At 42.1% G+C, this 18,345-nt stretch overlaps 1 protein-coding gene and 1 long non-coding RNA gene across 2 annotated transcripts; both read right to left on the bottom strand.

Moving 5' to 3' along the window:
• Positions 1-456: 456 nt before the first annotated feature.
• LOC134214587 (uncharacterized) lies at positions 457-5,136 on the bottom strand. The gene is made up of 2 exons (XR_009979841.1): positions 694-5,136; positions 457-635 (listed from the first exon to the last, which is right to left on the bottom strand). It is a non-coding gene; the product is annotated as an uncharacterized LOC134214587 (long non-coding RNA).
• Positions 5,137-10,864: 5,728 nt separating this feature from the next.
• LOC134209360 (uncharacterized) lies at positions 10,865-13,816 on the bottom strand. Its single transcript, XM_062685347.1, has 7 exons — positions 13,490-13,816; positions 13,130-13,432; positions 12,848-13,059; positions 12,695-12,788; positions 11,887-12,201; positions 11,457-11,568; positions 10,865-11,395 (listed from the first exon to the last, which is right to left on the bottom strand). The coding sequence occupies exons 1-7, from the start codon at positions 13,628-13,630 to the stop codon at positions 10,950-10,952; spliced, it is 1,623 nt and encodes a 540-aa protein (XP_062541331.1). The 5' UTR covers positions 13,631-13,816; the 3' UTR covers positions 10,865-10,949.
• Between the last annotated feature and the right edge of the window lie 4,529 nt (positions 13,817-18,345).

Here is an 18,345-nt window from a genome sequence, read left to right as displayed (position 1 = left end):
CTGCGCGCGTGCTCCTAGGTTCATTACCATACCGCCACCGTTGGTATTATCTTCTATGTCGTTCGTAATAGTTGTTTTTAAAGGCGGCTTATTGGGCCTGCGCAAACCTCCTGTCTCGTCGGAGGGCCGTCGTGTCAGGGCTGTTTAGCGTCCCACACGCAGAAAAACATATAGTAGAAACAACAATATTTCGGTTTGAATTCAACAATAAATATTGTTAGCTCAGGGCTAATAATATTTTCATTTTGAAACAATCCAGAATATTGTTGTTTCTACAATCATGATTTGAGTTGCATTATTGTTGTTTCAACAATATTATTGTTGGAACAATCACCAATGTTATTTTGTTTCAATGACACAAACATGATTGATTCAACAATAATTATTGTTGAAATAATAAAATGTATAACCAAAATTACCTTTTTCATGCAAAACAAATAAACAACCATACGACGATTCAGTATAAATATATCAATTTTATTTAACATAATTTATTAATATTTGAAAACCATATACAACATCGCCCAATGAACGTACTTATTGTTGTTTCCGAAATACACGTCCTCCATGGTTATGTTTATGTCGGTTTTGATCCTTTCTTCCGGTCATCTTTTTTCCGTAAATCTTCTGTAAAACTAACGGAAGAGTTATTTAATACTACAAAATATTTGGAAAATAAATTTGATGTATTACCTGTAAAGTCCATAAAATCTGTTGTTTTTAAAATAGTGTGATGTGGCGAAGTTCCTATTACGAAAATACTTGACAGAACACTTTTTCATTTCTTGTTCATCTCACAGCAAACAGCAAACGGAACTACACTTCAAAAAATACACGCTGATAGAAATTCATGCAAGTTAAAATCAACAATAAATATTGTTGAAATGACAATTATTTTGTTGATTCAAACAAAGAATATTGTAGTTTCAATAATATACATTTTTTAATTCAACAATCGACCGTTTATTGATTCAACAATCACGGATACAAATTTCATCCATTTGTTTCAAAAATATACATGTTTATTTCCAAAATGGTAATATGTTTGAATCAAACATATTTATTTTTAAAACCAAATTAAATCCCTGTTTGTTTTATACATTCACCAGTGGGCAGCCCCTCGTTCGCTCTTGCAAAAGTAAACAAACACTCGAGTTCGGATCGGATCCAATCGGAAGCAGCAGAGGAGTAGAACCAAGAGTAGAAGCAGATGATTTCTTGCTTCCAAATAAATGATAAGGATGTTTTTCAGGTACAGAAAGGTAAGTTTATGAAATATGAACCTATGGAATTGTGAAATCTGGTAGTCAAATGCTACCAGAATATGAAAATTGGTAGAATTGATATCAAAATATTATGAGTGGTCGAACCAAAACAATAATATCCATGTTTGCTTCAAACATTTAGCTGGTTGAAACAACTTGAAAGGCACATTTGATTCAAAAAAAGTTTTCGTTCGCTTCAAATGCAACAATATGTTTGATCCAAACATATTTATTTTTGATGCCAGGACAAACTGAATTTATGTTTGGATTCACCTAGAATATGTTTGTTCTTAACGTAGTTTTTTCTGCGTGATGATATTCATTAGTTTAATCATACAAAATTACGCTGCGTGCACCTAACACCAGGACTTGGGCTTGTGCGCTTTGAGCGGCACACGGTCGCTTTGGCGGAGCCTACTTGCGGATACATGCAGCTTTTTATAGAGGTTTAACAGGGCCCACTGTCAAACCCCACCACATCCTAGGCAGGCGCCACAACTCGCAGATGGTCTGGGGAGGGATCGTCAAGCCCTTGGACATAGTCCCTGCTGCCCACAGTTATTAACTGTGGAAGTGCTTAATGAACACAAAGCTGCGAGGCGGCTTAGTCCCAATGTGGGATGTAATGCCAATAAGAAGAAGAAGAACATATTCGCTATAGTTCTAGTAATAGAGGTAATAAACTATAGAGGACGATTGTCGCTGCGGTTCCCTTTGTTGTCGTTCAGAAACATGTTGGGTACCTATCTGTCAAAACGTACTGATTTTTCCTTCGTTGATATTTAGTGCCCTAAAAGATGTTTCGCCAGTGACGACAGCGACAATCTTCCTCTATAGTTTATTACCTCTATTGTTCTAGTGGATAATGGCCCTTCAACTTATAGGCTACTGCCGTCGGATGCATAAGGGTGCGGTCAGAGTAGACGTGAAGTGCGAAGCGAAGCGTCCATACGATTTGACAGCTTCTTATTATTGACTGTTATTCCTGTGCGTGCAATTTTCGCGCGGCGTCGCGTAGACGCGTCTACTCTGGCAGGCACCTAAATGTCACATGTTACAAACGAGAAAAATGAGAAAAACGCAATTTGAAGTTTCAAAATGCATTCATCCTATTATCGCAAAATTTCGCTTTTTTATTGACTTTAACGCAATAAATTGCCGTCATACGCATATTTGTCCCATGTTTGCTTGGATTCCCTATATACCGTAGTCTTTGATGTTCTGCTATGGTTTAGAATTATGCGGGTGTACGTACATGGGATAATTATGAAGAATATTCATATTCGTTGAGCCGGACTCAAACATTGCCAAAAACAACTATTTTTCCCACGTTTTTTCAATCAAAACCCGAATGTGACACTTATGCCGCGAAATTCACTGACCAAGCGAAAAATGTACGCATATTTGTCACACCTGAACTGAGAGATAGTTGTTATTTATTTGTTTTTACATTTCGCGAGCGACGATTGTATTTCTTTGGTGTGATTTTTCCAGAGGAGCGACATCCAATTTTTTTACTATGGATTTTGACAGGTTTGCCTGTTCGTTCTTTTTTGAGGGATAAATTTATCCCCCAGTGTCAAATTACCTCAATACTGATTTATTTTGCAATAGTATGTGCGCGAATTTCGAATGTTTACGTTTTTACAAGAGAATATGATACGAAACGCCCATACCACATAATAATGCAACATGATACAATCATGAGAAAATGGAGAAAAAGCTAACGAATTATCAACTAAAATAACTTTACACTCGATTCCATGCTTCAAACTTAAGAATGTTCAACTTATTTGCTCAATTATTTAGAATGCTAGTTGCACAAGGTGCTGTCTTATGCCTTTGTTCGTTTTATATCATTTTCACCCTCGCAATTGTTTATGTTGCATTCGCAGTGCACTCGTATTGGTGATTTAGAAAAGATGTGACAAAGATGGCGTAGCTTGTCATCCCCGTGGATTTTTCGCTGTCGATAGAAGTGGAATCGGAAATGGAATATCCAATTCTAATTCTAAATTCTATTCAATTCTAAAGCCCCAAACGCAATACAACGGAACGGCGACGGAAACGGAAAATTTGACAGTTAGCCCATATATTTTCTTTAAGCTTTTGAATCCCTTTTAAGTGGACTTCCGCGCCTCTTCATTAGAGGCTTCTGAGGTATACCGAGCCTCTTGAAGGCGGTTTTTGAGCCACTAAAAAGGAGGCTTCCTTTGCAGCTTAAAACGACGCTTCCAAGCCTCTTGAAAGAAGGCTTCCGAACCACTTGAAAGTAGACTTCTGAGTCTCTTGAATGGGGGCTTCCGAGCCTCTCGAAAGGAGCCTTCCGAGCTTCTTGAAAGGAGGAGGGTTCTGAGCCTCTTGAAAGGACGCTTCCGAGCCTCTTAGAAGGAGACTTTTGAGCCTCAAGAAAGCATGCTTTTAAGTCTCTTGAAATGTGGCCTCCTACCTGTGGTGTATACCACTCTCCCTATTTACAAACGATAACTAATCTTCACTAATAAAAATCCACACATTTTTATTGGCAAAAATCTAAAGAAATTAACAAATAACTGTTATGTGTGCGTTAATAACCACCCGCTATAGGAGAATCCACATAAAGGTTATGTGTGTTTCCACATATATGCTATGCGAATTCACATAGCCGTTAAGTGGGAAATGCTATAGTCAAAATTTATGTGTGCCACACATAATGGATATGATTGGATTTTTGTCAGTGTTGTAGTGTTCAGCGTGTGTCAAATTGGTTTCTATTGTTCATATTGCCGATTTCACCAATTTGAAGAGTTATGTGTAGATTGTGATTTGCTCGCTTCTTTTTCTCACACCCACTCTCATTTCGGGTTGATCGATTTTTGTTACTGAAATTTACCCAATTATAACCCATTACTCGTTAGTCACATGTAAGCGTGTACACTAAATCGATTCCCGCCATGATTTGACGTCTATTTGTTTTCAGATTGAGCACTCACACACAAATATTATACACGGAAAATCAAACTTTTTTGAGTGTATTGAGTGTGAGAAAAAGATGACTGTGAGAAAAAAAATCTCGCAATACTCTTATAAAGTGCAAAAAGCGCAATATGTACATAAGATGTTTTTTTTATAGATTTCTACAAATATAATGAACATGCAGGAGCTAGCTGGCTTTACTGCGTGTGCTACGAACAAGACAACATCTCGATCCTGCTTCGATGACCTATATCCAAAACAACTCAACTAATCGTAAACTCGCGCGTGATGCATTTTCACATACATTAAACTACCCTCTTGAAAGGAGCCTTCCGAGCCTCTTGGAAGGAGGCTTTTGAGCCTATTGAAAGGAGGCTTCTGAGCCTGGAAAGAGGTTTTTGAGCCTCTTGGAAGTATCTTGAAAGGAGACATCCAAACCTTTTGAAAAGAGGCTTCCGAGCCCTTTGAAAGAAGGCTTCCGAGCCTTTTGGAAGAAGGCTTCCCAGCCTCTTAAAAGGATTTTGAAAGCAGTCTTCCGAGCCTCTTGATAGGAGCCTCTTGGAAGGAGGCTTTTTAGGCTCTTGAAAGAAGGCTTCTGAGCCTCTTGAAAGGAGGATTTTGAGACTGTAGAAAAGGAGGATTTTGAGCCTCTTCAAAGAAGGCTGCTGAGCCTCTTGAAAGGACACTTTTGAGCCTCTTGAAAAGATGCTTTTGAGTCTCTTGAAAGGGATTTTTGAGCCTTTTGAAAGGAGGTTTCCGAGCCTCTTGAAAGAAGGCTTCCGAGCCTCTTAAAAAGATGCTTTTGAGCCTCTTGGAAAGAGGCTTCCAAGCCTTTTGGAAGGAGGCTTCCGAGCCTCTTGAAAGGAGGCTTCCGAGCCTCTTGGAAGGAGGCTTCCGAGCCTCTTGGAAGGAGGCTTCCGAGCCTCTTGGAAGGAGGCTTCCGAGCCTCTTGGAAGGAGGCTTCCGAGCCTCTTGGAAGGAGGCTTCTGAGGCCTCTTGAAGGAGGCTTCCGAGCCTCTTGGAAGGAGGCTTGAGGCCTCTGAAGGAGGCTTCCGAGCCTCTTGGAAGGAGGCTTCCAGGCCTCTTGGAAGGAGGCCTGAGCCTCTTGGAAGGAGGCTTGAGCCTCTGGAAGGAGGCTTCCGAGCCTCTTGGAAGGAGGCCTGAGCCTCTTGGAAGGAGGCTTCAGGCCTCTTGGAAGGAGGCTTCCGAGCCTCTTGGAAGGAGGCTTCCCGAGCCTCTTGGAAGGAGGCTTTGAGCCTCTTGGAGGAGGCTCTGAGCCTCTTGGAAGGAGGCTTGAGGCCTCTTGGAAGGAGGCTTCCAGGCCTCTTGGAGGAGGCTTCCGAGGCCTCTTGGAAGGAGGCTTCCGAGCCTCTTGAAGGAGGCTTGAGCCTCTGGAAGGAGGCTTGAGGCCTCTTGGAAGGAGGCTTCCTGAGCCTCTTGGAAGGAGGCTTTGAGCCTCTTGGAAGGAGGCTTGGAGGCCTCTTGGAAAGGGCTTCGAGGCCTCTTGGAAGGAGGCTTCCAGGCCTCTTGGAAGGAGGCTTCCGAGCCTCTTGGAGAAGGCTTCTGAGCCTCTTGGAGGAGGCTTCCAGAACCTCTTGGAAGAGGCTCTGAGGCCTCTTGGAGGAGGCTTGAACCTCTTGGAAGGAGGGCTGAGCCTCTTGGAAAGAGGCTTCCGAGTCTCTTGGAAGGAGGCTTACGAGCCTCTTGGAAGGAGGCCTGAGCCTCTTGGAAGGAGGCTTCCGAGCCTCTTGGAAGGAGGCTTCTGAGCCTCTTGGAAGGAGGCTTCCGAGGCCTCTTGGAAGGAGGCTTCGAGCCTCTTGGAAGGAGGCTTCCAGAGCCTCTTGGAGGAGGCTGAGCCTCTTGGAAGGAGGCTTCTGAGGCCTCTTGGAGGAGGCTTCCGGAGCCTCTTGGAAGGGCTTCCAGGCCTCTTGGAGGAGGCTTCCAGGCCTCTTGGAAGGAGGCTCTCCGAGCCTCTTGGAAGGAGGCTTGAGCCTCTTGGAAGGAGGCTTTGAGCTTCTTGGAAGGAGGCTTCCAGGCCTCTTGGAAGGAGGCTTCCAGGCCTCTTGGAAGGAGGCTTCCGAGGCCTCTTGGAAGGAGGCTTCCGAGCCTCTTGGAAGGAGGCTTCCAGGCCTCTTGGAAGGAGGCCTGAGCCCTCTTGGAAGGAGGCTTCCAGGCCTCTTGGAAGGAGGCTTCCAGGCCTCTTGGAAGGAGGCTTCCGGGCCTCTTGGAGGAGGCTTCCGAGCCTCTTGGAAGGAGGCTTGGAGGCCTCTTGGAAGGAGGCTGAGGCCTCTTGGAAGGAGGCTTCCAGGCATCTTGGAAGAAGGCTTCCGAGCCTCTTGGAAGGAGGCCTGAGCCTCTTGGAAGGAGGCTGAGGCCTCTTGGAAGGAGGCTTCCAGGCCTCTTGGAGGAGGCTTCCGGAGCCTCTTGGAAGGAGGCTTGAGCCTCTTGGAAGGAGGCTTCTGAGGCCTCTTGGAGGAGGCTTGAGGCCTCTTGGAGGAGGCTTCCGAGGCCTCTTGGAGGGGCTTCCCGGGCCTCTTGGAAGGAGGCTTCCAGGCCTCTTGGAAGGAGGCTTCTGAGCCTCTTGGAAGGAGGCTTCCTGAGCCTCTTGGAAGGAGGGCTTCCGAGGCCTCTTGGAGGAGGGCTTCCTGAGCCTCTTGGAAGGAGGCTTCTGAGCCTCTTGGAAGGAGGCTTCCGAGGCCTCTTGGAAGGAGGCTTCCAGGCCTCTTGGAAGGAGGCTTCCGAGGCCTCTTGGAAGGAGGCTTCCAGGCCTCTTGGAAGGAGGCTTCCGAGCCTCTTGGAAGGAGGCTCTGAGGCCTCTTGGAAGGAGGCTTCCAGGCCTCTTGGAGGAGGCTTGAGCCTCTTGGAAGGAGGCTTCCAGGCCTCTTGGAAGGGAGGCTTCCGAGGCCTCTTGGAAGGAGGCTTCCAGGCCTCTTGGAAGGAGGCTTCCGAGCCTCTTGGAAGGAGGCTTCCGAGCCTCTTGGAGGAGGCTTCCAGGCCTCTTGGAAGGAGGCTTCCGAGCCTCTTGGAAGGAGGCTTCCGAGCCTCTTGGAAGGAGGCTGCCAGGCCTCTTGGAAGGAGGCTTCCGGGCCTCTTGGAGGAGGCTTCCGAGCCACTTGGAAAGAGGCTCTGAGCCTCTTGGAAGGGGCTTCCTGAGCCTCTTGGAAAGAGGCTCTGAGCCTCTTGAAGGAGGCTTCCGAGCCTCTTGGAAGGAGGCTTCCAGGCCTCTTGGAAGGAGGCTTCCAGGCCTCTTGGAAGGAGGCTTCTGAGCCTCTTGGAAAGAGGCTTCTGAGCCTCTTGGAAGGAGGCTTCCAGGCCTCTTGGAAGGAGGCTTCTGAGCCTCTTGGAAGGAGGCTTCCAGGCCTCTTGGAAGGAGGCTTGAGAGCCTCTTGGAAGGAGGCTACCTGAGGCCTCTTGGAAGGAGGCTTCCGAGCCTCTTGGAAGGAGGCTTCCGAGCCTCTTGGAAGGAGGCTTCCGAGCCTCTTGGAAGGAGGCTTCCGAGCCTCTTGAAAAAATATATTGAAAGGAGGCTTTTGGGCCTCTTAAAAGGGATTTTTGAGCTTCTTGGAAAGAGGCTTTTCAGCCACCTGAAAGGAGGCTTCTGAGCCTCTTAAAAAAGGCTTTCGAGCCTCTTGAAAGGAGGCTACCGCATCTCTTGAAAGGAGGTTTCCATGCCTCTTAAAAGGAGGCTTCCGAGCCTCTTAAAAGAAGGCTTACGAGCCTCTTAAAAGGAGGCAACCTAATCACTTGAAAGGAGGCTTCTGAAGTGCCCAGGAGGCTTCCAAACCTCTTGTAAGAAGGCCTTCAAGCTGCTTGAAAAAACCGAGCATTTGTGAAAAAATTCATTTTGTTCATTTTGACGTATTGCTTGTTCGATCTTTTGTGCTGGTTGTGGAAGGCAGAATTCAATTGGGATTTATTGATCGCATTGCATATTATGTACAATATAAATTTTTGAAATAAAAATACTTCTTCTTCCTATTGGCATTACATCCCCACACTGGGACAGAGCCGCATCGCAGATTAGTGTTCATTGAGCACTTCCACAGTTGTTAACTGCGAGGTTTCTAAGCCAGGTTACCATTTTTGTATTCGTATATCATGAGGCTAACACGATGATACCTTTATGCCCAGGGAAGTCGAGATAATTTCCAATCCGAAAATTGCCTAGACCGGCACCGGGAATCGAACCCAGCCACCCTCAGCATGGTCTTGCTTTGTAGCCGTGCGTCTTACCTCACGGCTAAGGAGGGCCCATTATCAAAACTCAGGAGGGTGAAACGCCTGTCATCCGCGGTACAATGGCACTCTACCCAACATCGTTTTTGGTACTTCTGTTTTCGTACCCAGTTTCTGGGTAGTATACCCAGTATACCCGAATTCAGCGCTCATTTTGGGTGATTGGCTCGTACGCAATTAGTGCTAATTATCGGCAATTAACTTATCCTTGCGAAAACTTGCAATTCGTTGAGGCACATTGAGCCTTTTATGTTTGTATGGCTTCTTTATGTCGAAAAATAGCTCGTCGATACTTCCGAAGTTTTGTTATCATGAATCAAACGAAAATAAAACTAAAACATTGTACGCCATATTGAATGAATGGTGGGTAGGCGTATTAGCTTTCTCTTCAGTCCCTTGTCAAAACTATAGCAATGAGTTTTGATTGGAATTGTAATACTTCCGCCATTACGCATTTTTGTCCGAGGTACCCCTGGGGCCAGCAAAGGTACCCCCAGGGGTACATGTAACTCAGGTTGAGAACCGTTGTTCTAGACAATATAATACCTACCCTCTTCTTTCATGGACAATCGTCCAAATAAGTTCTAAAAGTAGGGAAAGACCTTGCATAATTACCAGCCTAAAAGCATGGTATATTTTATGGACGGTCGTTAGGACACATCACGCAGTGCTATGTGTATTTTTGTGTGATTGTTTTAACTATTTTTTTAGTGTGACAAATATGCGTCCATTTATCCCGGTGTGACAAGTATGCGTCCATTTGTTCGAATGTGACTAATTGACTTCAGATTTTTGTCGAGTTCCAAAGTCGGGCAAACATTAGGCCAATCTCGAAAAACAGCACTTTTTCGATTTTTTGTTTAATTTTTTTTAATACTAAGAGGCGTCAAAAAATATGGGTTCTTTGGAAAAGTTGACCTTAAATAAAATAAAAAATTGATTAAGCGAAAGTCAATTCCGATTCTTTTTGATATCTTCAAAACCTGTATAGACCAGTGCATGATGACGTAGGTTGACAGTTCACAGAGCTTTTTCACCGGGACTTAGCCTCTGGCGATGCTTCCGATAAAATTGTTTCGTCATTTTATTCGCAAGTAGATGTCCTTTGCGATTGATTTCATGCTGAATGCAAAGAATATCATTGAAATATTCGGATCGCAGCAATTTTAAACTAAAAATATGAATTTTAATTTTCTCCTCATCGATTTTTCTTCTAACACCTTGTAAACAAGCTCTGTGAACTGTCAAATAAGTGAGGTTAGATCAAGATCTTGCATTGGTCTATTACTGTAACTCACGGATTTATTTTTCAATATTTAAATTCATTGAATTTATTCTAAAACTTAAAGAAAAAAATTTCTGGATTAGCAAACAAATAGCACAAACGTGCGAGGAAACATGTGCAACGTTTTGTTTACGAATGGATCTTCGTTGTAGTATAGTTTATTAATTTAATAATATTAAACGATAATTTCTTCAGAAAAGGTTATTGTAACTGTTTTCTCAAAATATCTAAAAAGAAGGACATTTTTGCGCAAATTGCACGGCAATTTTACAAACAAGGCCAAAGTTATTTACCAAGGGACTTATAGAACCACTTGACCACCACATATCCCAATTCGGTGGTGCATTTCATTCGAAATACTGAGCCGTGTTGGTAAAAAGCTGTTAGTCAAACATTGGCGCTCACTTCAAGTAGCGATATGGCATGACGACAAAGTTATAAAAACAGAGAAATATATTTTTTTAAATGGTTGCAGTAATAAAAATATGTACCCGACAAGGAAAAACAATCGTTCATGATTAGACTTGCGGTTTGCATCATGGCATGATTTTTACGTGTTCTTGGTTGAAAGCACCAATTTTCTTCGGTTAAAACAAAAACAATCTCCTTCTTCTTCTTCTTCTATATACATAAAAATGAATTTCTGTCTGTCTGAACCATATAGACTCGGAAACTACTGAACCGATCGGCGTGAAAATTAGTATGCAGAGGTTTTTGGGGCCGGGGAAGGTTCTTGATATGGTTCGAGGCCCATCCCTTCTTTGGAAAGGGGGGCTCCCGTATAAATGAAAAAGAAATTTCGACATAACTCGATAACTAATCAGAGTATAAATCGCTTTCAGGCGAAACGAAGTTTGTCGGGTCTGCTAGTAATAAATAATTCCATACGCCAATGTAAAATAGACCTCCATTTGGGTATTGACGCTTTTTGGAGCGTAATAATTTTTTCGGCGAATGAGCGATACGATGCGATCCGGCCGTCTTAGCAGAATTCTGTGCAAGTACGTTCGATCATGATTGAGATTTAAGTATGATTCTACCAACACTGTGTACGAAAATTCCTACAATAATTGAAATGAATGCGTCGAATTGTGAATGATTTGTTTGGGAGATGATTTCGACGTGTTTCAACTCGCTCTGGATCATCCATGTATTTGGCGAATTCGAGTTTTTCCTAACACTGTTGTGTAGTAGTTCTACGACAGAAATCAATTGATCATCGGATTAACCGCTTTCTTGATGTTGCCAAACAGTTTGTTAACGTGGCTCAATCGGCTGTGCATCTGGAGTCCATAAACTAGATCGAATAGCTCTATCACCTTGTTAGCCCGTCCCGGCACCGAAATGTTGAACACTTTGTACGCCTTCACCAGTACATCGAAGGCTCGGTCGAAGTTGTGGCCGCAATCGATGGCCGTGTTCGTTATAATCACATAGTACTGTCCCTCGGCGAAGGCCCTCGCCGTGCAGACAATATATGGCGGATCTCCCGGGATATTTTCGACAAAATAGTCCAAGTCCGTTTCGGGTTGCAACCAACGGACAAACACCGATGCATTATCTTCTATCGGCGGTAAACCGGTGGAGGACGTCTTACGGGAGTTTCCTTGCAGTGTCAATTCGGCCATCACTTTCATCAATGCTTGAATGATTGCTGTTGAGGAGGCAAACTTAAGATAAGTCGATTACCAATTCAAATTGTTAGATTGACTCACGGCAACTTATTTCGCTGAATGTGTGTTTTAGCATTAAGCATAATGGAGAAATAGAGGAAAGCGTGCCGATTGCACGTCTCTTGGGATACATACGATCAAACTCTTGATCAATCTGGAATACAAAAATAAGGTTTAGACAATATTAGTTTCTTCATAATACAATATCTTATGATTAAAAAAAAGAAAAGAAAAGTCAATAAGAGTTTGATAGTTGAAAAAAACAAACAATAAAAAAGCAAAGCAGAAGTCATAAGAAAAGTAAGTATAATAAGTAAATGAACAGTATAAAAAATATATGAAAAAAATATGAACACATTTGAGATATGTGCAAGACTCAACTCGAAAGAGTTAGAGGTGAGTTGAATTCATATTTAAAAAAGGTTTGTTTATTGGAAAATGCCGTACAGTCCACATGACGACAAAGTATTACCATCAGATGACCATACCACAGCAGATGTGGAAATTCTGCACATACTGACGAAGGGCCACTCTTCGGGATGCGTAGGCTCTGACGATATGTGAACGTTAAAGTCATAAGCTGATTAATCTTGACATAATCTGCCAAGTCGTCCAACTGGCCTAATTCTTCGACAGCATTGGCTTCGTCATTGGTCAGCCCCGGATTCGCATTTCGGCGTTTACGTCGGACGCCTTGTAGGATCTTCGATGTATTACGGATCCAATGTTGAATCTTTCCCGAGTGGTCCCCCTTCGACTGGCCGTTGAACTTCCAAAACCATTGAAACTGAAAGTGTTTGAAAGCAAGGATGTTATCGATCATTTAGTAATTTGCGTTTGATCATTTAGTAGTTTTTCAATAACTCATTCTAGAAGCTGAATTTCAAAATGTGTTGTATGGTGGACTTCTAGTGCGAAGGTTTTTCTAAAACTCTGTCTAATGGTTCGTTGTTAGATTTCAACTAATAACGGAGTTACAGCGCTAGTTTCAGTAACTCAAACTAAATTATTGGAGTTTTGTTATCATTTAGTTTGAGTTACTGAAACTATAGCTATAACTCCGTTACTAGTGGAATTCAAACAACGAATCATATGGCAGAGTTGTAGAAAAACCTTCGCACTAGAAGTCCACCATACAACACATTTTGAGATTTAGCTTCTAGAATGAGTTATTGAAAAACTACTAAATGATCGAACGCAAATTACTAAATGATCGGTAACATCCTTGTTTGAAAGTAAATTGTAGTTTTGCTTTTACAAATGCAGTCCAATGCAATTACCTCAACTGGCGCACCTTCTCTCCGAGCTCCGAGACAGTCGAATGTTTCTACAATAGCTTTTGCCAATTTCTGTTTTGTTTTTGTGGTCACGGATCTTGAGAAAAAAAAAAGTTAAATTACTGTAAGTGAACGAAAATTCATTTTCCAGCTTACATTCCATGCTCGATCATCGGACTGAAAAGTGGACTACATACGGTTCGACAAATTAGATTCATATCTTTATTGGCAATCGGATAACCCTGCGAAAGTTTGTGCCTTATAAGAACTTTGCAGGCCGGACTTGAGTTTAGTATTTTTAGTACGACATCTCGATTTATATCATGTTCCGTGATTATTTTTACATTGATTGGGTCTTGGGCTGGTTTCTGGATAAAAATAAAACAACTTTATTCCATTTTAAGTTCACTAACAAGGACTTTTTGTATACACACTTACCTCAATCTCTGTGTCTTCAACCTTAATTTCCATGTTCTCTAACGGCGACGCATGATCTGTGGAACAGTCGCAAGGCACTACGCCGAGTTCCACTTCCATAGTTTCAAGAGGATCAACATCTGTTTCCACTATATTTTCATCCTTAGAAACTACTTTTCGCCTCTTCGGATCCGCAACCGGAAGAAACGTCTCTTGGAATATTCCATTGTTTTCTTGGCACATTTGCCGGAACGTTTCATAGCTTTCTAAAGTGGCCCTACATTCGACACATATCGATGTTGGGGCATTTGGAACATGATCAATCTGAAATGTAAATTTTATGGATTATCCAAAAATAATCGGACTGCATATCATCCTTACCTTCACAGAAGTCAGCAGTTCGATCCAGTCCTGCAATTCAGAACCGATGAAAATCAACTCGTGAGGTCTTCGTTCCGTGAAGCATAATCGGCAAACCAATTCCGCCGATTGTACACTGCCAAGCAATGGTTTTGTGGCCATTTTTTAGATGGTATTTTCTTCCTGATTGCAATTTTTATTTACTTCACGAAACGCACGAAACACAAGCGATCCGTGCTCCGCACGTATTTTGTTTTGTTTTGATTGAAAAAATTGAGTTTTTTTTGTTTTGATTGAAAAATAGGGAAGATCTCTAAAAAGTTTATCAGGAAAAAAAGCCCTTTGAAGACGCAGCACGGAGATCCGAAACAATCCAAAATTAAGTCTTTTTCACTCAACTTGACAGCTAAGTGCAACCACTCAAAATTGAGTTATTCGCTAAGTACTTAATTTTGAGTTATTTTATAAACACTCCATGTTAGGTGATTTTTACTTTTATTCGAAGAGTTGCGTTTGGGTGAAAATTACTGAAAATCTGGTTTCTTGTAAAGAATTTTAGGTGATATATTTTCTGGTATATGTTAATGGCATTAATGAAATAAAAAAATCGAATGCATTCGTTTATTGCATTATATAAATAGAAAATCACATGAATAAAAATACTAAACGTTTTCCTGTTCCGCTGCTCTCGCCGCTGTCATTATCAGGATCTGTAAGGAGGAAGAATTGGAGAATTGAACAAAAAAGTGTCGAGGAATTGAGCAACATAAATCTGAGGATATAATACCCTACCATGAATGGGTTAAGGATATTTGTGTAACTATAAACATTAGATTTAATGGTTCCACCTACCATCAATATAAATATGTGCGGTCTCGGTGTAGCACTTGCTTTTGTCATATTATTTTCGCATCCGGAAAAGGCACCGACACGGAAGGCACTGTAGCCACATTCCAAATCCAGTGAGGCGCTCACATCCGGATGAGTGTTCGAGAAGGCCATTTGGTTAATCCTCGGGTTAAACCATCTTCGTCAATTTAAGCGATGCAGCAACATCCGCGGCTCGATTGCCGGTGTCGGTTAGTTTAAGTTTTGCTTTGGATAGCATCCTAGAATTAAATAAATTAATAAATACATTTGTTTTATAATTAATTAGTTTTTACTCACCTACTTCAACGCAACTTGAATTTCGGTTGATTCATCGAGCATTAACTTAGAAAATTTAAATAATCAAAAATAATGTCAATTGATTTGATTCCACTCCTTTGAATCTAATGACAAGTAAATTTTCAGCCAAAATCAAGTTATGGCTCAACACGTAATTTTGGATACTTCCATATAAGCAAATTGATTCAGAAGTAAGTTATCAAGGAAGACTTGACAATTAAGTAAAAAGAACCCATCTACCAAAATAAAATTATATCCAAAATGGGAGTGTTGGGAAAACACTCAATTTTGAGTACTTTCAATCTTGATTTTGGATAGTTTCGAATTTCAGTGAGTGAAACGCCTGTCATCCGCGCACGAAAAAAATAATTAGCATGGGATATGGGAGTTAGAAAATGAAATTGAAACTGTAAAAATGCCATTTTCAACAGACGTTATAGAAAATTATAGTTTAAAAAATTCGAACTGTTTCGTCGGGAAATTCATAACTGGAATTTACATTAGTTCTATTTTATTCAAAACAGTAGAAGATGACGTCATCAGCTAAATACAAAAAATACTATTTCATCGTCATCATAACAGTTTGACATTTGAATTGACCTCGGAAGATTATTTTTTCATTTTCCAGTATAAAACATGTGCAGCTTATAACTGCTACTGAGATGTGTGTGGGGCGAGACAGCCCTGTTGTATAACACTCTATATTATATGCTGTTTATGCCGTCTTGGTGTTGGTGACAAGCAAGCAGCCAAGCATCGTTCTCCCTCAGTCAGAGTCCAACAGTGATCCGAGTAAGGCGATACCTTCGCCGAGTGCAATAATGCGCAATGGGTGATTTCCTGGCGCAGCAGCAAGCTACACATTTGGCGACAGTGGCAGGTTTTACTGCTCATTTTTTGTTAGTATTAAGTGGAGTAATGTTAATACTAATGTGCCTGATAAAAATACTGCGTCATGGAAATCACCCACTACGAAATCTCAGACGAAAAGGTAAATTCCTGAACCAAGAAGGATGTTTGCTTTTTGCAGTGTTTACGTGAGGACCCAAGTGAGGACCGGTGCTCCAAATTGGGAGAGACGCGGTTGCGTAAGTAAGTTAAACGGAGAAGAATCGAAATTGTTTGCGTGTCAGTACCGCAATGGGCAATGCATGGCGTGTTTGGAGGACCGCCAAGAAAATATGAAATGATTGGCGAGTTTTGAGGACCGCAATGGCGAGTTTGGAGGACCGCCAAGAAAAAGATGAATTGTTTTGCGAGTTTTGAGGACCGCAATGGCGTGTTTGGAGGACCGCCAAGAAAAGATGAAATGATTGGCGAGTTTTGAGGACCGCAATGGCGAGTTTAGAGGACCGCCAAGAAAAAGATGAATTGTTTTGCGAGTTTTGAGGACCGCCAAGAAAAGATGAAATGATTGGCGAGTTTTGAGGGCCGCAATGGCGAGTTTGGAGGACCGCCAAGAAAAGATGAATTGTTTTGCGAGTTTTGAGGACCGCAATGGCGTGTTTGGAGGACCGCCAAGAAAAGATGAAATGATTGGCGAGTTTTGAGGACCGCAATGGCGAGTTTGGAGGACCGCCAAGAAAAGATGAATTGTTTTGCGAGTTTTGAGGACCGCCAAGAAAAGATGAAATGATTGACGAGTTTGGAGGACCGCAAAGGCGAGTTTGGAGGACCGCCAAGAAAAGATGAATTGTTTTGCGAGTTTTGAGGACCGCAATGGCGTGTTTGGAGGACCGCCAAGAAAAAAAGAAATGATTGGCGAGTTTTGAGGACCGCAATGGCGAGTTTGGAGGACCGCCAAGAAAAGATTAATTGTTTTGCGAGTTTTGAGGACCGCAATGGATGGCGTGTTTGGAGGACCGCCAAGAAAAGATGAAATGTTTGACGAGTTTTGAGGACCGCAATGGCGTGTTTGGAGGACCGCCAAGAAAAGATGAATTGTTTTGCGAGTTTTGAGGACCGCAATGGCGTGTTTGGAGGACCGCCAAGAAAAGTTGAAATGACTGGCGAGTTTTGAGGACCGCAATAACGTGTTTAGAGGACCGCCAAATAAAGATGGAATGATTTGCGAGTTTTGAGGTCCGCAATGGCGTGTTTGGAGCACCGCCTAGTAAAGATGATTTTTTCGAGGGCCGCTATGACGTGTTGGGAAGACCACCAAGTAGAGATGAAATAATTTGCGTGTGTTAAGAACTGCTGTGGCATGTTTGAAGAACCGCCAAGTAAAGATGAAAGAATTTGCGTGTTTTAGTACCGTAATGGCGTGTTTAGTGAATAGCCAAGTAAAGATGAAATGACTTGCGTGTTTTGAAGACCGCCAAGCAAAGTAAAAATGATTAGCGTCGTCGAGTGAAGTACGAGACACTGAAGACGACCACACAGTTGTGGTCGAAATACGTATCTGCAAAGATATCGAAATAATTGGTGGAATTACATGGAGTTACTTAACTCATCTTAGACGGTTGATGATAAGCGTGTTTCAAGGACCATAATGGCGTATTGGTAAGCTCGCCAAGTGAAGCTTGAGTGATTTGCGTGTGAAAGAACTGAAATGTCGTGTTAGGTAGACCGCCAAGAAAAGTTGAGATTTTTTACGTGTTTTGAGAGCCGTAATGGCGTGTTGGGAAGACCGCCAAGTAAAGTTGGAATGATATGCGAGTTATGATGACAGCCAGATAAATTGAATAGCTGAAGGTTTGCGAGTGAGAACACAGTTCAAAACATGTCGTGGGCGATTTGAAAGGTCCGTTCATAGTTGAAATGGTTTGATGACGAAAAACTCAATGGTGTGTTAAAAGCACTAGAAAACACAAAGCAAGTTTCTGAGGAACAATGGGGCGTTGATCCTAAAGTATCATGCTATGTTTTAACCGAGGTTTTGACAAGGCAAGCAATTTGTTAATTTCAGTAAAATTCATTTGACTTGCCAAAGGTTGAACATGTTCAACTTTCTTTTCGTGCAAGTGAGTTGAACGGAGGAGTTTAGACGTTCAAGTCAAGCTACTTGCTCAATTCACTTGCGTAATCTAAGTTCAAGATTACCAATGACTCACCTGGTCACGTATCAAGTATCTAGTTAACCTCAGCCTAGCAGCCAAAGTACCGGTACCAAATGCCAAATGCCAAATCGATGTTGGTGATAAAACAAAACACACACTACAACATAATGCATAATAATCGGCCAAATTCAGTTTATTGTAGCATTGATAAAACTGATGAATACGGTGCTACTAGCGTTCTAATGTCCACGATTCTGCTGAACCACCGGATAAAAAAAATGCGAATTAAAAAAACTGCAAAGGCACGTTGTAAGAAAGTAATATTGAAGTTGTGGATGCCGCAATGACGCTTTTGAAGAGCCTTGATTTCAAATTGGTAAATAAAGTCATGTTTAGCAATTGTGATATCCCATCTATGGCTCTGCATTTCAGCTTCGTATTCTATAAGCATTTCCTCAGTTATTAAAAATTAAAAGTTTTTCTATGCTCGCCATTACATGAGTATGTATCTTGTGTGGTAAGTACAATGGATACACTATGTCCAGGTAATCAGGAATGTTTCCCACCCGAAAACATCCTAGACTGGGACTGAGAATCGAACTCGCCAGCTCCAGGGTGGCGAGCCGACGTCGTTGCTCGCAAGGCTAACTGGAGTCCTGAACGTGGTGCAGCTTGTATCGAATGTAAGAAATAATTTTTAATGTATCT

Source organism: Armigeres subalbatus, chromosome 2, assembly GCF_024139115.2.
Source record: "Armigeres subalbatus isolate Guangzhou_Male chromosome 2, GZ_Asu_2, whole genome shotgun sequence".
NCBI classification, from domain to species: Eukaryota; Metazoa; Arthropoda; class Insecta; order Diptera; family Culicidae; genus Armigeres; species Armigeres subalbatus.
Note: the sequence above shows the minus strand (reverse complement) of the source record. Positions and strands in the feature narration are given on the sequence as shown.

What these genes read in the sequence shown, in the direction of transcription:
- LOC134209360 (XM_062685347.1), bottom strand. Translation starts at nt 13,630, where the DNA reads ATGGCCACAAAACCATTGCTTGGCAGTGTACAATCGGCGGAATTGGTT. An exon ending in AACTGCTGACTTCTGTGAAG is followed by an intron (nt 13,433 to 13,489) that starts GTAAGGATGATA and finishes TTTACATTTCAG; the next exon opens with ATTGATCATGTTCCAAATGC. An exon ending in CCGATGATCGAGCATGGAAT is followed by an intron (nt 12,789 to 12,847) that starts GTAAGCTGGAAA and finishes TTTTTTCTCAAG; the next exon opens with ATCCGTGACCACAAAAACAA.